This window comes from Zootoca vivipara, chromosome 7 (assembly GCF_965207765.1).
Source record: "Zootoca vivipara chromosome 7, rZooViv2.hap1.1, whole genome shotgun sequence".
Classification (NCBI taxonomy): domain Eukaryota; kingdom Metazoa; phylum Chordata; class Lepidosauria; order Squamata; family Lacertidae; genus Zootoca; species Zootoca vivipara.
Window position 1 is genome coordinate 34475011 of NC_142590.1, and position 20128 is coordinate 34495138.

The window sequence follows — 20128 nt, forward strand, 5'->3', positions numbered from 1 at the left end:
ATAAAGCCATGTAAGAAGTGATGCATAGGCAAACAACAACAAACTTAAGAAATGCACAGTGCTCAATGCCCTAAGCTTCCATTTACACCACTAAAATAATGCACCCAAAATGCAGCAATCCTAAATGGCGCTTGGATGTTGGTATTTATTATTTGTTAAATTTGTATGTCTCCCTGTACCCGCAGGTCTCAGGGCGGTTCACAAGATACAAATCTCCATATAAGAACACAAAATACATAATCAAAATAAAACAATACCCCCTTGTTTGCGTTCCTCCATACTCTCCCAGGTTTTTGCCTCCATAAAGGCTTGCACTGAAATTCCTGGTTTTCACACACACGATTCGAATTTTCATTCGAAAAGGCAACTTTATCATTATTCTGCTTTAACTCCTTTGTCCAAGGAGGTCAACTCATGTATGTTTGGGGAAGTATCCATGACAAATCAAATCGGTCTTCAGCCTGAGCAGAACCTGCCAGTTTTGTATGTCACCATAAGTTACCTTAGAGTGGACTCCTAGACAGTTGCTCTACAGAAATGTGGACCTAAACTAGTCAGATGTCTCCTTAAAAGGAAGGAGGGAAAACAGCCATCACAAGTCCAGTAATCATAAAGATCTCCCTAACATGGCTACTCCATTTATCTTTTGCACTAAGCCATTTGCAATGAAGTTAATGAGAACATGCCCAGAGCTACAATACACGGAACCAGTTTGGAGCCAGTATGATGTACTGAATCTCTCTTTCGATAGAAGGCCCATCGTTGCCTGAGCAAATGCAATTTGTTCAATACTGTAACTGAGACACAATTGCATTATCTCTAAGAAAACAAAACCAAAATAAATAACAATTTAAGATCCCCTATGGGATCTCATTTGTGTTTCCTTTTATCTGCACTGATGCTTTGGGGCCTTTATCTGCCTTTCAGTTACTGGCAACATTGATTGGAACCAGCACCATTAAAATCCACAGTTTGAGGGGATATTTCAGCCAATTTGTCTGGCTGCACTTAAGTGCGCTTTTGAAGTCAGCTACAAAGACCCGGGGGGGGAGATGATGAGGGGGGAAAGAAGAAGGTGAGCGATGTTCAATAACGTTGCCACCCAAAAATATATGGAAATATACGAGCAGGCAAGAAATAGTTTTAAATAACAATACAATTTTTTAAAATAATAGTATTAGGCAAAGAAGGTGCAACATATGCCTACTTGTTAGAAGTCTTCAGATTTTGTACTGCAAAATTTAATTCAGTGCAGTACCTTACAAATAAACTTGGCACAGTGTGACATTTCACATAAATCATCAACAACAAAAACAGCCTCATACACCCAGCATACCCCACTCCCCAGTGAAATATTTTTTGTTATTACCCAAATCAGTGATAAACAGTAACATGCTCAACATGTAACAGTTCACTGGAATGCTGGTCTTCCGCCTGCTTCCTAACAGTCCATGACCACGAAGCCACAAAAAGTGTTGCTAAATTGCCTGCTTACTCATTTATTTTTAAAAAGCAGTTTCTAGTTAAGCCAATCGGGCAAACATTTCCTCCAAAACTGTCAGCTTCTGACAGTCTCAAGGGCCACATAGAGGGGTCCGTACGGTGGCACCAGGCAACCAAGCAGGAGAATTTTCCATCCCTGATTTATGGCATCAATACTGTAGGGTGAAAAATGCAAGAAAGGCAAGGTTTATTTGCAACATTTGGTGACTGGGGGTGCCTTCCTGCTTGTGATTGTACTGTACTTAAAGGTAAAGGGACCCCTGACCATTAGGTCTAGTCGTGACCGACTCTGGGGTTGCAGCGCTCATCTCGCGTTATTGGCCGAGGGAGCCGGCGTACAGCTTTCAGGTCATGTGGCCAACATGACAAAACCGCTTCTGGCGAACCACAGCAGCACACGGAAACGCCATTTAACTTCCCGCTGTATTTATTTATCTACTTGTACTTTGACGTGCTTTCGAACTGCTAGGTTGGCAGGAGCTGGGACTGAGCAACGGGAGCTCACCCCGTCGTGGGGATTCGAACTGCCGACCTTCTGATCGGCAAGCCTTAGGCTCTGTGGTTTAACCCACAGCGCCACCCGCGTCCCGTGATTGTACTTACTGTTATGCAATATATCACTCTCTCAAGTTGTTCTAGACTTACTTGATTCTGCCTTGCTCCCCTTCAAACACAATATGTACTACAGTCTCCAACCTGTATTTAGTATTTTTGTTACAAAGCAGCAGACATCTTAATATATCAGCATGCTTCTTTGGAACCATTTTTCACATACTGGGTTATGAAACACATCTCATTTTAAAGAGGGGTTATCTTTAGAGAAGCTAGTGGACACTATAAATTGTCTGAAGTAAGGAATTACAGAGATCTGTTTGGAAGGTGGACACTCTCTAATCTTGTGCCAGTCTCTCTGATTAAAAGGAAACAGGAGAAAGGGGAACGTCTGCCATGTAGATGCCCCAAGGATCCATTTCAGAGCAGCAAACAGGATGAGAAATGCAGATGACATGTTTACAGTCATAAAACGAGGCATCCTAAGTTGTTGGACACACCCAAAGTCACAAGCTATTGTTCAAGGTCCTTGACTACTTTATGTTGCTTCTGGAAACAGACTGATAAAAAGAAATTATGCAGTGTTTCAGGGCCACTAAACACACAGAATTTTTAGGCATAACCCTAAATACACCTTTGGGCATACACCTAAATTAAAAAAAGCAAAAGTATTGTGGCAGCTTTCACAAACTTATTATGGTATAAGCATTTATGGACTACTGTCCAAAAGCAGCTTGCCAGGTGGGTCGGAGCTGCCAGGCTACTTTCCCCCATTGGTTGCTCTTGCTTACTGAGGGGGTGGGGTGAGTAAATGGGGAGATCAGCATGGTGCAAATACACCAGCAGAGCCAATCTGGTGCTCATGCCAGTGCATTTGCACTGTGATGACCTTGCCATTCCTTCTCTCCTTCCCAGTAAGCAGAAATGGTCCACTTGCTGGGAATTTAGTGTAGTGGCTCTACCCCACCTGGCAAACCGCTTCTGCTACACTCCACTCCATTAGATGAAGTTTTATTGTGAATTATAGGAACGTGTACATGTGTGTGAGGCTAGAATTGTAAATAATAATAATATTATTATTTATACCCCGCCCTTCCCAGTCAGGACCGGGCTCAGGGCGGCTAACAACAAATAATATCAACACAAGTATAAAAGAAACAATTCAGTTAAAATGCAGATTAATACAATGTTAAAATTCAATTTTAAAATTAAAAATCTACAAATAAGATAAAACCATTATGAGATAAAACCTTAGGGGAGGGTAACCGTGGGGTCAGACTGCGTCAGTCCAAAGGCCAAACGGAACAGCTCTGTCTTGCAGGCCCTACGAAAAGATGACAAATCCCACAGGGCCCTAGTTTCCTGGGACAGAGCGTTCCACCAGGTCGGGGCCAGTACTGAGAAGGCCCTGGTCCTGGTCGAGGCCAGCCTAACCACCTTGTGACTCGGGATCTCCAGTATGTTATTATTTGTGGACCTTAATGTCCTCTGTGGGTCATACCGGAAGAGGCGGTCCCATAGGTACGAGGGTCCTAAGCCGCATAAGGCTTTAAAGGTCAAAACCAGCACCTTAAACCTGATCCTGTACTCCACTGGGAGCCAGTGCAGTTGGTAAAGCACTGGATGAATGTGATCCCGCGGCTGGGACCCCGTAAGGAGCCTCGCCGCGGCATTCTGCACCCGCTGGAGTTTCTGGGTCAGTTTCAAGGGCAGCCCCGTGTAGAGCGAGTTACCATAATCAAGCCTAGAGGTGACCACCGCATGGATCACTGTGGCCAGATCTGGTTGAGAAAGGTAGGGGACCAACTGCTTAATGCGGCGAAGATGGAAACATGCCACCTTGGCTGTGGTTGCAACCTGTGCCTCAATTGAAAGGGCGGCATCCAAGGTTACACCCAAGCTCTTGACAGAAGGGGCTGACACTAATTGAGCCCCAGCGAAAGATGGAAGTTGGCCCCCCGCCCCATGTCATCCCGACCCAGCCAGAGGTGAGGTCCGAGGAAAATGAAAGACAGAAAGTGCATAGACAGCGATAGTTTCGTAACTGACAGTGGTCATTCACAAAATAGTAGTTGGTGATAACACAAGGAGTCTGTCTGAGCAACAGCTACTGTTTTGTGAATTACCGCTATTCATGATGTGATAATCACGGTCTCTGAATTCTCTTTGCTTCATTTTCTTCTGACTTCATTGTTTACCATCACCCTCAAAAACCAACGTGGGTGTATACCTGTAACTCAGGATCTGGCTGCATACCTGTAACCAACTGAACCCACTGTAATATGGAAACTCATGCGGTATAGTCCTCTCAAATACCTGTACTGCCTCAGAATACACACAGGGGACCAGCATTATACTTCCTATAGGATGTCAAATATACAACACAGGTTTACATTTTTCCCCTTTCCCTTTTTATTTGTTCCAACGAGCAAAACAGAACATGTTCTATATTTGAAAAAATGTGCTAAAAACATGTACAGTCATGCCTCTTGTTACGAATGCTGCGGGTTACGTACGACACGGGATACGTATGTGCCAAACCTGGAAGTACCGCAACGGGTTACTTCCGGGTTTGGCGGTTCATGCATGCACAGAAGCGCCGAATTGTGCCACACACATGCGCAGATGCAGCGCTTCATGTTGCGTACTGCTCATGCTGGATACGGGGCTCCGGAACGGATCCCGTACGCAGCATGAGGTACCACTGTATGTCTAACTAGTGTGGCATTGCCATGTCTCCTCTTTCAAATTCTGATTTTGTCCACCAGGCACTGATAAAATGTGGCACATTCTTTTACTAGACTATTATTGCTATTGTCTTCCACTTTTTGCCTCTCCAACCCTTAAGCACTGAAGAGGCATATGGATTAAAATACCTAGCAACAGTACCGTCTATTCCGGCGTATAAGGCGACTGGGCGTATAAGACAACCCCCTAATTTTCAAGTTGAAATATAGAGTCTTCTCCAGCACTCAAGTCTGCAGCAGGGGAAATGGTGGATTTTTAGATATTGAGCGGGGGAAAGAAGCCATAGAGAGGAGAGAGGAGAGAGAGAGAGAGAGGCAGAGAATCGAGGGGGAAAGAAGCCATAGAGAGGAGAGAGATAGAGAGGCAGAGAATCGAGGCCGGGAGAGCCAGCGAAAAGCGAAAAGCCATAGAGAGGAGAGCGGGGATGCGGCCGCGGCCGTTTTTGAGCTCCCCCCACCGTATGCAGCGCCCACAGATTTTTGTACCCGCCGTATAAGACGGCCCCCTAACTTTTGAAAAGATTTTCCTGGGTTCAGAAGCCGTCTTATACGCCGGAATATACGGTATATTGTTGCAAGCACAGAGACAGATGATATCTTTACTTCTGCTTGGTGGTGGGTAACTTTGGAGGTAACTGAAAAGTGCTAACACTCATGTGATACAGTCTTTTCCCATGACTGTACCACCTTGGCATTTACTGGTTTCCCTTTTTAGGTTAGACTTCTTACTGAAACACATACAGTGGTACCTCTATTTACAAATAACTCTACTTACAAATGTTTCGACTTACGAATGAAGCTCTGTCCGCCATCTTGGATGCGGTTTAGATAGGATTTTTTCTACTTACAAATTTTTAGATAGGGTTGCTTCTACTTACGATTTTTTTCTCCCAATGCATTCCTATGGGATTTGACTTACAAATTTTTTCGACTTACAAATGTGCATTCGGAACGCATTAAATTCGTAAGTAGAGGTACCACTGTACTTTCCAGATTATAGTTGGGGGAACACAATCATATAAGCAAGTGCCTCGTGTGTGTTTTGAGTCTTAATCGTGTGTGTTTTGAGTGTATTCTGAGTCTTAATCAGCTCTTCATTTCATGTACTGGGTGGAGATGTTGTCATCTAGAAACATCCAAGGACTCCAAGAAATAAAATACAAACACAGTCCTCTCCCTGTCCCCACATTTAGCAACATAACATATCCATATTTATAGTAAAAGTGACACGAAGATACAGCTGACAACGCTGGCAGAAACACTTGCTAAACTTATATTAATCCTCTTAGTGGACTCATCAACTTGATACAGGTTTGAAGACTTAGAAGCAGCTGCTCACTCTTGCTAGCTATTTCTCATAGGTCAATTATGTGGCAAAACCCATAGCCCAGCAACAAAGGAAATGCCAGAAAATCCAAATGCTATCAGAATAAACATCTTCCCTACCTATAGCCATATATGGTTGTATAGAATCAATATATGTTCTTGTGTTCTTTGCTCAACAATAATGCACAGCAGTAAGCCAAGACAGCATTCAACTTTTTTTTAAAAAAAAACACAAAAATCTAATACAAGCTTAATTTAACCCAGCAACTGGAAGGAGGCCCATGTTGCTAGAAATTAAAGGCTGTTTTATAAAACCTGTGCAGTTCATTTCAAATGTCACAAAGGAATGAAGAGTTTCTCCTTTTTTCTGGAGAATTTGAAAGATGTCAGGACTGGCAGGAGGCAAAAGGGGGAGGGAGTGTGAGATTAGTGGTGTTCTGTGCCTCTTGGAAAGCTGAGAGGTTATGTAATAATGCTGGTGGTATCCATACGATTAAGATACTGAGCACAGAGACTTAAGCTAAAGGATTCGTGTTGGAAGATCACCCTGACAAAAATAGCTTCCGGCGCTGGATAAAGTCTTGCCCTGGTATGGGAAAGTGTCAAAATTGTTTTCAAGTATGGAAGAAATGAGGAGGCGGCGTTGGGAACGATCTGTTTGATGATTTGTCCACGGTGTTGCCAAGAGGCAGAAGTAAGACGAGCGCGTAATACAGATGGCAGCAACTTCCTACGTCTTACCATGATCGCTTTCTGTTCCTGAGCGTCCCCAGTAGCGGCGTCTACGTTCTGGGCTGTGCGCATGGCGCTCAATAACTGCTGCTATAAACCGGGTGTTGCTGACTAGGAGTGAGCAGAATAGGGAGCGGGGAGGAAAAAGTTTACACTGAGCACACATTCTCAAATAAAGCATCCGTTTAGAAAAGATTTTATGAAAGAGATCATTATAAGGTTGCTGTGGAATTCCAATATTGACCAAACTCCCCCCCCCTTTAAAAATCTATTGTTGTACTTTATATGCCCAGTGGAATTCCTAATAGGAGCTATCTTCAGGCCTTTGTATGAACACACAAGGGTTTAAACTGTGTAGAGGGATGAGGGCACAATGATCAAATTTCTGAATCTCACAACAAGGAGAGTAGCTGCTGTTTTTCTGTCGCAGGGTCAGCACCGCGTGTGCTTCATGACAAATCTGGAAGCAAATTATACCCACACCTGTCTTTAAGGCACCTAAAGTTACAGCGTTTGCCGCAAAAAATACCAGTGGCAGCTAAAACCTGGCAAGGCAACCACAGGAACCTGTAGAATAATAGCTGTGATCCAATCTGCTACATTCAAGGTTTCAGACTCCTTGAAAGCTAGCAAGTCTAATTTAGATTCTGGGAGGTGACTAGGTGTCTGACGGCAAGCATACCGTCACTGAGGGCACAGAAACTGGCAAGTTAAGATCAACTGCAGTTCATGAGCTGTTTGAACTAAGGGCTGCATTTATATTTGCCAGATTGTGTAAGATCTTTGAAAGAATGTAAGGAGGCAGGAGGTGGAGTGATACAATGAACAGAATGTTGGCCCAGCTTCAAATCACTGTTCAGCCAGTGGGTAGCTTTGGGGGAAAGTCAATAATTTTCTATTGTTGCCTCCAGCCTGTAAGCAGGCAAACACTGCAGTGTCAGTCGCAGGGTTGATGCGAGAATGTTTGGGACCCAAAACTGCAAGGCACTTTTGTCATCCTGATGGTGATAAATACTATGTGTTGGAAAGGCAAGCGGAAGAAACAGCACCGAGCCTCATCCCATAGTCTTCCCTACCTGCAACGACAGTGTGACTGCTTCATACTTACTGATTCCTCTGTCTTCGTGACTGTCGTCATCCCTCTCGTCCCTCTCATTCTCCAGGTTGGACATACGGACTGACATTTCTACACACCATTACAAACAGAGAAATGCAACTGTTAAGGATGAAGATATAGCATTAGCCTGAAAAAGTGCCAGCTTTAGAAATGCCCCCCCCCAGAACAAGAGATCTGAGGTCCAGAACCCTCACAGCCAACCATTTTAATATTTTGGTTAAAACTATGGACAGCAAGTACCGAAAGGGCACGTACCAATATTGAAAACAAGGGTGCAAAGTTGCTAACCTCTTGCTTCCCTTTCTTGAGCCACTTCAACAACAGTTAGTCACAAACTATGGATGACTTATTTTGACTTAATGACTACTGAAGCAGTTGCCTATTAAAATTGCTATCATGAAACTCATTTTTCAACAACAGCTCCCTTAAAAAATATCTTGCTTTTTGTGCTCATAGGGTCAGTTGTGAGTGTGCTAGCATAACAACCATTCATATTTGTGCGATAATGGGCTTCCTACGGTCTATGTTCAGAAGGCTCTGGCTATGCTCTTAAGTTTTCTATTGAGTGGTGACTGTTTCTTAATTCCTGTGCGTGCTTGTCCAGGACTAGCACACTGGCTGTCAACATTCACGGGGCACACTATTTAGTTTAATTTTAGGAAACGGTATAATAAAATGAGGAATAATGTGCTTGTTTTTTTTCATTTTGCAAAGAAAATTCCCTAATACCCTTTCTCATTTGTGTTTCTGGTACATGTTATCTTTTGTTCAATTGGAACAGAAGAAAATGTCTAGGAAAAAAGAACTTCAGAAGCAGGAGGCATTCAAAAATATCATGACAACATAATACACACACATTTATGCTGAAATCATTCACATCTGTAATGGTGAAGAGTCTAGACAGGAATGCAGAATCCTAAACTCTAAGATGAGAAAACGTATTTGCAAGAGCCTACAAAGAGGTGAGTTGTTATGTTTTTAAGGTCATTTAGCTAGAACAGTCTAGCTTTAAATTCTGCATCCAGCAGAGGGCAGCAGGGCCCATTTTATGTCACAGCAGATAATGTGAAGTGAACATCCTGAGACCATAGCTGCCAAGTTTTCCCTTTTCTCGCGAGGAAGCCTATTCAGCATAAGGGAAAATCCCTTTAAAAAAAGGGATAACTTGGCAGCTATGCCTGAGACGCATGATTACAATAAAACTTGGATTATCAGAACAGTGCTGGGGCAACCCTCAAAGTAAGTTGTTTCAGCTGTTGTGGCCAGAAATGCTTTGAACAATTTGTATACTCTCTGCAACACCCATCCTCCACAAAATAGTGGTGTTTTTTAAAAAAAAGTTCTTACCTTGTGCTGCAAGTGGGGACATGTGCTGGTGGCTTCTGCGGTGAATCTGATGACGATAGGCATAGACTGCCAGAACTAGCACCATTATGCATCCCATAATACCTCCAGCAACAGGACCAACTGGAGCACTTTTAATCATATTTAAAGCTATCACCTCATCTCCTTTATTTCAGAGGGGGAGGGGGAAAAAATAAAGCTTATGTAAATGCTTTGCAAAAAGTTCAAACCACCTAAAACGTAAATTAGAAGCAAAAGCGAAAGTCACAACAATTACAGTGGTACCTCTAATTATGAACTTAATTCGTTCCAGAGCTCTGTTCTTAACCTGAAACTGTTTTTAACTAGAGACGTGCTTTCGCTAATGGGGCCTCTTGCTGCTGCTGTGCCGCTGGCACACGATTTCCGTTCTCATCCTGGGGCAAAGTTCTCAACTCGAGGTAACTCTTCCAGGTTAGTGGAGTATGTAACCTGAAGCGTTTGTAACCTGAGGCGTTTGTAACTAGAGGTACCACTGTATAATACAGTCATACCTTGGCTGATGAATGCATTAGCAGTTGAACATTTTGGCTCCCGAATGCAGCAAACTTGGAAGTTAGTGTTCCAGTTTGCAAATGTTCTTTTGGAGGCCGAACATCCCGTGGGGCTTCTGCGGCTTCCGATTGGCTGCAGGAAGCTCCTGCAGCCAATCGGAAGCTGCACCTTACAAGTCAAACATTTCGGAAGTCAAACAGAATTCTGGAATGGATTCCGTTCGGCTTCCAAGGTACGACTGTACTGATTGCACAGAGATACTCCCAAAATTAAAATGTATCAGCCTTTAAAGGGACACACTAAGATTACAAATCCGTTGACTATTCTAGGTAGCATGCACACAAGAGTGATATGCTGGAAGATTGGTACGAATGGATGCAAAATTCCCTGTTCAAGTTTGTTTTTTCTTAAAATATTTCTATACTGCCATATCATGCTGTATCAAGGCATTGTACAGTATAAAACATAAACCATCATTTAAATATATATATATAATTTTCATCCAGGTGACCAATCAAAACTAAATCAGGTGTAATGGCCCATCAGCACAAAAAAGATGCCTGGAAGTCAAGGGTGAGGATGCTTGCCAAATCTCTGAATCAAGATTGTTCCACGGTATGAGAATGGCAACACTAAATGTCCAAATTATCACTGAGGACAATTGGGCCTCTGTAACATGGGGAGCCACTAATAGCTCTCCTTTGGATGATCTCTGTGATCATACATATAAAGGTTCAGGTGGCTTTTCAGGGTACCCTGGGCCCAAATTGTTCAGGGCTTTGCCAACAACATTGTCCTCAAAGTGTCTGGCAAGCTGCTCACAGCTAGTCACTGTGCACTCCAGGGATCCATCTCCTAAATCTGGCATAATGAGTCTCTGGACCACATGAAACAATTCTGCCAACTGACACCTTGAGGATGCAATGCTTGCAATACGGGGTATGGGTTGTTTCCTGCCTTCACTGCCATGTGATAGCCATGATTATGTGTCCTAAACACACCCTTTGCCCACTTTGGAAAGAGATTTCCACCACTTGCGCCCCAGTGCTTGCCCAGCCTGCTTCATCAACCGCAGCTTCTCAGAGTACCAGGGAGCAATGTGATCAACAAACACACCGACAACGGCATTTCATCTTACAGTGTGCAATGGCTGAAAATGCTGTATTTTAATGTAGGGGCAAGTCCCAAGATATTCTGTCGCAAGGATATCCCAAGTGGCTTGTGCAACCTGTCCAGGTTTACATAATGCCAGAATGCATTAAATCACTGGCGGAGGAAGAGGAGTGCCGGGGGGGGGCACTGCCCCTTGCAGCGCGATACTGGTGGGGTGCCATCACGGCTGTCCCCCTGCCCGCGCTGGACGCGTGCCAGCCCCACCCCCACTTGCTCTCCGCCTCCCAGTGCTGGAGCATGAAGCTCCACCAGTGCATTAAATACATTGATGTGTGTCCACAATGACCATCCATTCCTTACCAATGGCTCCCATGTCATCCACATAAGGGCTTCTGGCACCCACAATTCCACCAAAGCATTCCTTCTGAGGAGCGCAGTAGGATCTATCTAAATGGGTCTTTCCATCGCTGTCTACCATGCACCACTCACAGTCCAAGACACCAAAGCAATCCCTGGAACACAAGGAAATGGCAGTGAGGATTATTAGAACTCTGCTGTCCCAAATCTCAGAAAACATACTACTGAAACTGTTCTTTCCCCTCCAAGTTAAAGCCGTAATTTTCCTTAAAAGTGAAGCAAGACCATTTTGTTGTGGTGGCCTGTTTCCTAGTGTCGCTGATTTTAAGTCAAGGACAGTTTTGTGACAAAGCACAATATGAAATTCAATCATGATTTACTATTACCACACTACAGGTGTTTTATTCTAGATTCACTCGTGTTTGTGTGTGTGTATGGAAAACCCATGAACTTCACCTGCTCTCCATCCTTTGATTGCACCGTGTATTGATACATTGAGGAAGAGCATCTTGTAGACTGGGATCAACTGCAATAAACGTCATAGGTTCTTGGTGGACTTCACAACTAGGATTTCTAAAGTTTGGGAAAAGCACAGGGGGGCGGGGTCAGTTACAAAGAGTTATGAGAAAATGTACCCCCATTTAGACTGCATAGTACGCTGTGCACCTATCAACAAATATAACCCACGCAACATGTGTTGTGAACTTCACCGAAAAAAATCATTATTGTGCTAGTCCTAACTTACCTGCTTTCTGCATTGGTAAGGTTGCCAGTACACTCATTAACCTCTAGGGGGCACTCGCAAGGACATTCACATTCGTTCTGCTCCATTCTTCAGGAAGGAAAGAAAGAACAAACAAACGAGACAATGCTTATTAGAATCATATTTATTTCTAACTGTCCTAAGAAAGAAAGAAAGAAAGAAAGAAAGAAAGAAAGAAAGAAAGAAAGAAAGAAAGAAAGAAAGAAAGAAAGAAAGAAAGAAAGATTTCTGCGAGTCTCTTATCCTGGGCCAAATCTCTCTTTCACATGCACACTTTAACACTGAAAGTCCACTTGGGCAAAGATGTCATATACTGAAGAATATCTCATAGTTCCAGTGTACTCTGTGTTGTATTGAGCGTATTGTCAATGCAACTGCAGGACAAAGGGCCCTGCTGGCTCAGATCAAAGGGCTATCCAGACCAGCATTCTGCTTCCCACAGTGGCCAACCAGATGCCCACAAGCCCAAAACCCTTCTCCAGCTGTTGTTTCCCATGGGCTGGTATCATAAACACTGCTGCTTCCAATTCTGGAGGAAGCACTCCATCATCTTGACTAATAAGGCTATCCCCCATGAATTTGCCTAATTTCCTCTTAAAGCCATGCAAGTTGGTGGCTGTTAATTACATTTTGCGGGAGTAAATTCCAGAGTTATATTGTGTGCTGAATGAAAAACTACTTCCTTTTCTCTGCCCTGAATCTTCCACCAATCGGAATCATTAGAAAACCCAGGTTCTAGTATTGTGTGTGTGTGTGTGTGTGTGTGTGAGAGAGAGAGAGAGAGAGAGAGAGAGAGAGAGAGACAGACAGACAGACAGACAGACAGACAGACAGACAGACAGACAGACAGAGTTTAGAAAGCCTCTTTATAAAAAGACAAATAAGGGAAGTTTCTAGAATTATGCTTCTTGAGGAAAACAGTACTTCCACATGAGGCACAATGTCAGAAATTTCAATTAATACCCCTCATTTGCCTTATTCTAAAGCAGCTCCAAATGTTTATGCCTAGGAAAGGCCCTTAATTATTTTGGTTGCCCTTTTCTGCACCTTTTCCAGCTATCCAGTTATCATTTTTTAGTTGTGGCAACTAGATCTGTACACAGTAATCCAAATGTGGTTGCACCAGAGGTTATAGATAATCTGGCTGCATGGGGCAAAAATCTAATTGTTAAGTGAAAACTCAAAACAAAACAACTATTAAATGATAGATACAAATAAATAAAACATATGGAAACATCTTAATTTCATCAACCCTCAGAAACACATGACGTTTTACGCCGAATGAGCACTTTTCTCTGAGTTAAACTGAACTGAGTTAGCACAGTTAATATGCAGAAGACTGAAGAATACTAATGACCAGTTTTGTTCAAGAGTTAACATTGCTGTTGGCTGTGGCGAGGATTTTTGTAGTGCAAAAATGGAAAGCAACACAGGACCTGAAGTTATTATTATGGTACAAAACTGTATGGAACATAGCAAGTAACTCACAATCTGAAAGTCTCCAGTGGATCTGAAATCCAGAACACTTCTGGCAGGATTTGAGTAATGCTTGTAATGTACGAAAAACTATGGTAAAAATGGAATTTTTTTTTATAAATAGAGAAAATAAGGGAAGCAGTTGAAAAAATATAATGGTAACCATGGAAGGGCGAAGGGGAGTTAAAGGATTCAGGGAATCCTAAATGATGATCTTGATGTTTAATGTTTGAATTTAAAATTGCAATGTAAAAGTCAATAAAAATATATTTAAAAAAAGAAAAGAAATCCAGAACACTTCTATCCATTTGGTGGAATTTTATTTCATATGCTACTGCTACGAAGGATACATATAATTCTTTCTACAATTACCAATGTGTGAAATTTTGTATGACAATGGTGCCTTATACTGTTATTACTTATTTGTGTATCACCTATGTGGTTTTTCCTGTGTGTGTGTGTCTTTTGTTACAACACACACACACACACACACACACACACACACACACACACATTCATTCTCTCTCTCTCTCTCTCTCTCTCTCTCTCTCTCACACACACACACACACACACACACAATACTAATGAAAAGAGCCTGAATACTCAGAAGGTATCAGGGACAGGTAAGAATTCATAGGCACTAAGGAAGCTACACTGATGTTAGAACCAAACTCTGCTTCATATAAGAGGCAAATCTCATTCCTAAAAGATCACAGTGCTGACTCAGAGGCTATACTCCCAAATTCCTCCGGAGTGTGCAAATATGTAGCAGTAAAGGGGAAAGTCTGGTTTCTTCTACAAGCAGCTGAGCCTTGCCCAGCAGGAAGCAGAGCTCTGATGTGGCAATCCAGTGGCTACCTGCCCAGCGGGCAAGATTAAGTAGATGGCATTCCTGTCCCTTTGATGCAACAGGTGGGAATTCTATCTCCACAGTCAATATGACTAGGCTGCAGCTCTCGATGCTCGGGCAGGTGCAACAGTAAAAGTGCCATCATTTCTTATATACATACGGTAGTTAGAGGGAATGCTACTCTGGAAGGAAGAGGGAGACACAGCGACCAGGTATCCAGGGATGCTTTCGCTTGTGTTTCAACAGATGCCTCAAACATGAGGCACTTAAAATATTGCAGTGCACAAAAATAAGAAGTGTGCAAAGCTTTTTACATAAACAAGATTTAAAATATTACTCTGCAATTCACACATGGTTCATTCTAATGCACATTAGCTGATGCTCCATAAGGCCTCCACTTTTGATACAGTAAGTCTAATCCAATCACTATAGCGGATGTAAAAACAAAAAAAAAACTCTTACCTGTGACAGTTCAGACAGAGCCTATCTACCATACTGCATGCACAGAAGGCAAGCGAGTCACACGTTTCATTTACGATTCCAACAAAGGCATTGGTTCCAGGTATTCTTGTCAGCCTGTATTTGGAACAGTGGCTGCCATGCACGAGATTTGTCAGATCACCCTAAAGGAGGGGGAAATACATCAGAGATATGGCAGGGAACATGTCTCCTGGTGAGGTGAAGTGTTACTACTACCACAAATGTTTCTGAAACAAAAAGTCACCCTGCAATGAAAACCTACAGGGTTCCCTTTACTGAGGGTTGTGTAGTTCTTGTTACCGGCGCAGGGAAAGTGCTACCAACACACAAAGCCCCCTTCACATTTCCTCACTCACCAATATAGCACCGGTTAGTAAAGAAGACACCTGGAGTGTCTTCTTATAGAAAGGTTAAACAGAAGGTGGAAACAGAATCCACAATATCAAAATCTTTAACCCTAAGTCGATTCCCCCACACCCCGTGAACTCAATTTATACTATTTCCTCAGTTATTATGAAGGATTTAAATGTATCCACTCAGCGCCAAACTAGTTATCAGAACCCACCATTCATTTTAATCATTTTAAAAAGGGTTATTATAAGCAAAACCAAATAATGCAGTTTCTTTTTGAGAGCTGGGTTCAGTGGTGGCTGGACTTTGAGGGGTGACCTAGGGGGCCACTGGAGGCTGGACCAGTTTGGTCTGGTTTTCTCCTCAACCTGCTCCCTTGCAAAGTTACTGTGGACGCTTAAGCCGTAAATCTAACTGAACTCAACCCTGTGATACAGGTTAGGCTGAGATACTCCTCCTCTTCCTCCTCCTTAAGTTCAACCCTGCCCTGTCCCCACCAACCCAGGAGGATAAGGATGATGGGTAGGACCTGCTAGCCACAGTGATGCTTGTGATTGACTGAGCTGTTCACAACTGTGATTGGCTAGCAGAGGTTATGGACAGGAATTATAGGAAGTTAATGAATATGAGTGTGTGCAGGAGGGGAGACAGCTTTGGATTTTGGGGTGCACATAAAAAAGTACTGTTCCCGAGTGACCAGCCTCCTCTGTTCTGTTTTTGTGTGTGTGTGTTTCAAGTTTATGTGAAGTTTATATGAAGCTACTGTAAAATTACGAATTCCGCCCGCCCACTCCCAGCCTCCCCAAATTGGTTGCACATTGGGGGGGGGGGGTGATAGGGGAGATCGCGTCTTTGGACAAGTAGAAACACTTGTGCCAACGGAACTATCACAGTAGTGCGGTATTGAATTCCACTCATGGTATTTTACTATTTTTCATGTATCCAGTTGCAAGAAAACAAACAGCCAAACAAAAACAAGCATACATCTCCCCTCCCACACGCCACACATACCGTCAGGCTGGTATTAAATTTATAAAACCTCTGGACTGTTCTGTCACTGAAACTGTTACAAAGGTTTTTCTTCACAAAGTTTGGATGGTTGAGAATATCATTTGCCACCAGAGGTTCCTGCAAATAAAAGGTTAGGATTTTTAACTTTTATTTTATTATACAAAGCAACAGCAACTGCTAAATTAACATTTATTTCTCTCTAATGATAATTAGATCGATAGAGATAAGCACAATGACTTAGCCAAACCTTGTGTGTAATGTGTTGTTGTTCCACTGGAGCATGGCCTTTGGGGTCAATAAGAGTAGGGTGTGCCACAAGATATCCTCTGTCCTCCATAATAAAGCACCTGCCCAACAGGGTACAATAAAACAAAACCTAGGTCAGAATACCTATAGGAGTACATTTAGCATGTTGTATGTTGAGAGCAATTCTGCAGAAACAGCTGTGGAGACAAATACAAATCACAGACTTCGGTACGAGGTGCATCCTGCACATTTCTGTTTGTTCACTGACGCAGAGACTTTGTAGTCTTGCATGTCTGAAAATCATGAAAATCTGTCGCGAAATATATGCTGCTCAACGGTAAGCGAAGTTTCTGAAGCCATTGGAAATTCAGTGCCCTACACTGCTTCTCGCCCATCACCACAACTAACACAAGCAAAATAAACAAATACATGAAAATGAGCTTAACTATCATAACATACAGGTCACAAAAATCTACTTTTCGCTGGTGTTTGGATTATAATGGCACAGAGTTTAAAATTTTCAAGAGCATTGTCCACAGAACTCTGCTTTTCGAAACTTTTGAGGGACCATTCTGAAGGTATTTAAGAGCCAGGTGTTGATAGCTGGTAGCCGGGACCCAAAGGTAATCAGAATCCATGGGCAACCAGAGAGTAGAGTTGGAGAAAATGTCAGGAGTCAAAACCAAGAAGTAATCAGGATTGGAGAGCAAATCAGAAGGCAGGAGTAGAGAACAAGTCAAGATATTGATGAGCCTCCTGGGTGTGCACACAACCCTTTTGCCCCACCTTTGTGCAAGGGAATGAACAACTCAGGAAATCTTCTATTAGCTGTAGTCTTCCGTTTCATCCAAAGAGATAAACCATGGTTAACAGCTTCAGAACATGCCAGGATATTACGCTATGATTTGGCTTAATATCCTGTTTTAATTTCTCAGTATGGATGGTTTTAATTTCTCAGTATGGATGAAACAGGAAACTGTAGTTAATTGAAGTCTTCCTGCCTTTTTTGCAGGCTCACATGAAAGGAGCAGCAAAGAAGCTGGGTATGAGCACAAAAGGCTCATTCCTATCTCTGTTTATTAAGCAGCTACAATTGTCCAAACACAATTTCTCTGATTTCGAGACCTGGTGTTTGGATACTTAACTTAGCATAATCTAAGATAGCAGCCAAAAAACAACAGGAGAGTGTTTGGGTGATCACATGTTGACTTAAAAAACTGCCAAACAAACCAGGAAATCTCCAATTAACTAGTTTTTTCCCTGTTTCGTCCAAACTTAGAGTACAAGGGTTAACATCTTTGGTGCAGGTCAAAGCTGTTTGAAGATAGTTTAATATCATATATTAGATAACGAAGTTAGTGGTTTATGAAAGCACTTGTCACTGTTAACCAGTTAATCTCTGTGGTACTCTGCATTCTATCTTCCTGCTACTACAGATTAAAATCATTACTTTTTTTGGCAATTCAGCAGTTAAGAGCTTCACAAATTTTACATGGTTCTGCTTCTAGGTTTCAACAGATTTGATGAGGATAATGAATTTAGGTTGCAATGCAATGTTTTTTTAAGTGTTGTGTGAGGGACTTTATTGAACAGAATTCTAAAACAGGTAAAACACTGTAAAATATGCAACTAACACACATTTACCTTATTTTATTCCCTTCATCTTGGTGACAAACTGGTAGCAGGTCCATTAGAACCTTGTAGAAATACCTCAGAGTGAAATCAATGCCCATCACAGCAACCGAATGGCCTGAAGACTTTTGTGAACTACAACAATAAAGAGGGATGGACAGGTCTTGAGAGACATGCTATCAAAAACAATAACCAAAACATTTTATATTTTATAGTGGTCATGGAAGTGTCAAATGAAAAGTGGAATATGGATTTTGAATCAGTGAGGAATCAGACTGCTCCATGAGCTCATAAACCACGATAATGGCCTCTCCCTAGATCATAGAGACAACCAATTCCCCCGTCAGTTAGGTAAAATACTTAACAGAAAGAGCAATTAACATACATATCTCAGGTAAACACACATGTAGTGGTAAACAATTTTACTCTTATTGGTCCATACCTGACTTTTTAAAAAAGACTTCAGGAAATTAAAATTTTGCACCTCCTATCACTTCCATCCTACAACATACTTGGACAGCGTAAGAGCAGTGTAATAAATGACCAAAAGTAAAGCATGACACCATTTTCATTGTGAAGTTTAGTACCTAAACTAATAATGTTCCACATTCATAAAGCTGGGTTAAGATTCCTGCAAATCATGACTAATGTAATTCAGAATCTTCCATATCACTGATAAATATAAAAGTAGATAAAATGCACGTCAAATAAGTAGGCGAGTAAGCTGATATGTCACTTAATGGGACTTTCCAGAAGATTCTGATTGTTGAACTGCATGAATGCATGCATATGTTTAAAACTCTTCCGCTCTTACTGGACAAGGAGTTAGGAGAGCGATCCAGGTGCAATTAACTTAATGAAAATTCTTGTGAGAATGGGCCATGCCTAAACGTTAAAAGAGGAAACACAATTTTGTATCTATCTGGCAGGTAAGTCCAGAGGGTGAGGCAGTGACATTAGTTTGTATTCTTTGGCAGTAGACAATGAACTGGAGCATTTCAGCATTCTTTGCATCGGAAAGTCACACACCAATTGTTCGTAACATGTTGTTTCGCTTCAAAATATGATCTTTACTGAAACATTCTCCTTATGAAAGCACAGCGGAGCCGCTAAATTAAAGTAGCAAGGTCATATTTTTTCCCATTTTTAAAAATATCAGTGCTGGTTTTCATTAAAACACAGCAGTGCTAGATCAACTTTTTAAAAATCCTGAATGGTAAACAAAAAACCAACAACAAATCCCTTGGCTCATCACAGGCCTGCAGGTTCCCTGAAGCATTACAGCAGTTAGAGAAATACTTCTGCCTTCTGTGGATGGATGCTGTTTAAAGGATCAGATTCCTTTCAGCTTCTGGGGAACTGCGTGGCCTTCAGACCTCCTGCTTATTAAAATTCTTCACAGCTTTTCACTTATCCTTCCATCATGAGAAAGGGAATATGAATTCCCTGTAAAGATGTTAAAATTCCAAGAAGCTGAAAGGTCATTCCCCCCCCCCAATTAGAGTTTTCTTCTGATTCCCATTTGAAAGGTTTGGGTCTAAGATGAATATGGACACAGAGTGACCCACCATCTAGGTCAGAAAACTTGGACTTCAGCCTAAAATAAATTGAAGTGTTCCGACTTAACTGTTTTGTGGATAAATTACGTTTTCTGAAAAGACCTTTATTTTTCTTGTAATAGAAATTGTATGGTTAATAAGGGCAGGGATGCAATAGTTACTTCATTGTTTATTGTTAAAAATCCATGAAATTAGCCCCTTTACCGCAAACTAATCCTTTCAGAAAGTATAATTTATCCACAAACCAGTTAAGTCAGAACACTTCAATGTAAGCAGGTTTCCTGCTATAGTGCAAACTTGTGTGTAATACTGTGCACCAAATGATCTGTCCCTGAATGAAACCAAGCAGCCTTTGAAATGGATAACAGAGCCACACGGCAAAATTAGTATGGAGAGAAGCAGCTTGTCGATGGACAAACATTTCTCCCAAAGGGA

At 42.0% G+C, this 20128-nt stretch overlaps 1 protein-coding gene across 1 annotated transcript in view; it reads right to left on the bottom strand.

Annotated features, from left to right (window-relative positions):
* The window catches only part of CACHD1 (cache domain containing 1), a 124136-nt gene that overhangs the window by 2468 nt on the left and 101540 nt on the right, over positions 1-20128 (bottom strand). Inside the window, exons 17-26 of the mRNA XM_035121480.3 lie at positions 18147-18269; positions 16504-16603; positions 16257-16373; positions 14877-15037; positions 12071-12157; positions 11782-11898; positions 11329-11480; positions 9325-9486; positions 7969-8046; positions 6870-6971 (exon numbers count right to left, since the gene is read on the bottom strand). Of these exons, the coding sequence (XP_034977371.1) occupies positions 6870-6971; positions 7969-8046; positions 9325-9486; positions 11329-11480; positions 11782-11898; positions 12071-12157; positions 14877-15037; positions 16257-16373; positions 16504-16603; positions 18147-18269 (1199 nt within the window). The remainder of the gene's footprint in view (positions 1-6869; positions 6972-7968; positions 8047-9324; positions 9487-11328; positions 11481-11781; positions 11899-12070; positions 12158-14876; positions 15038-16256; positions 16374-16503; positions 16604-18146; positions 18270-20128) is intronic.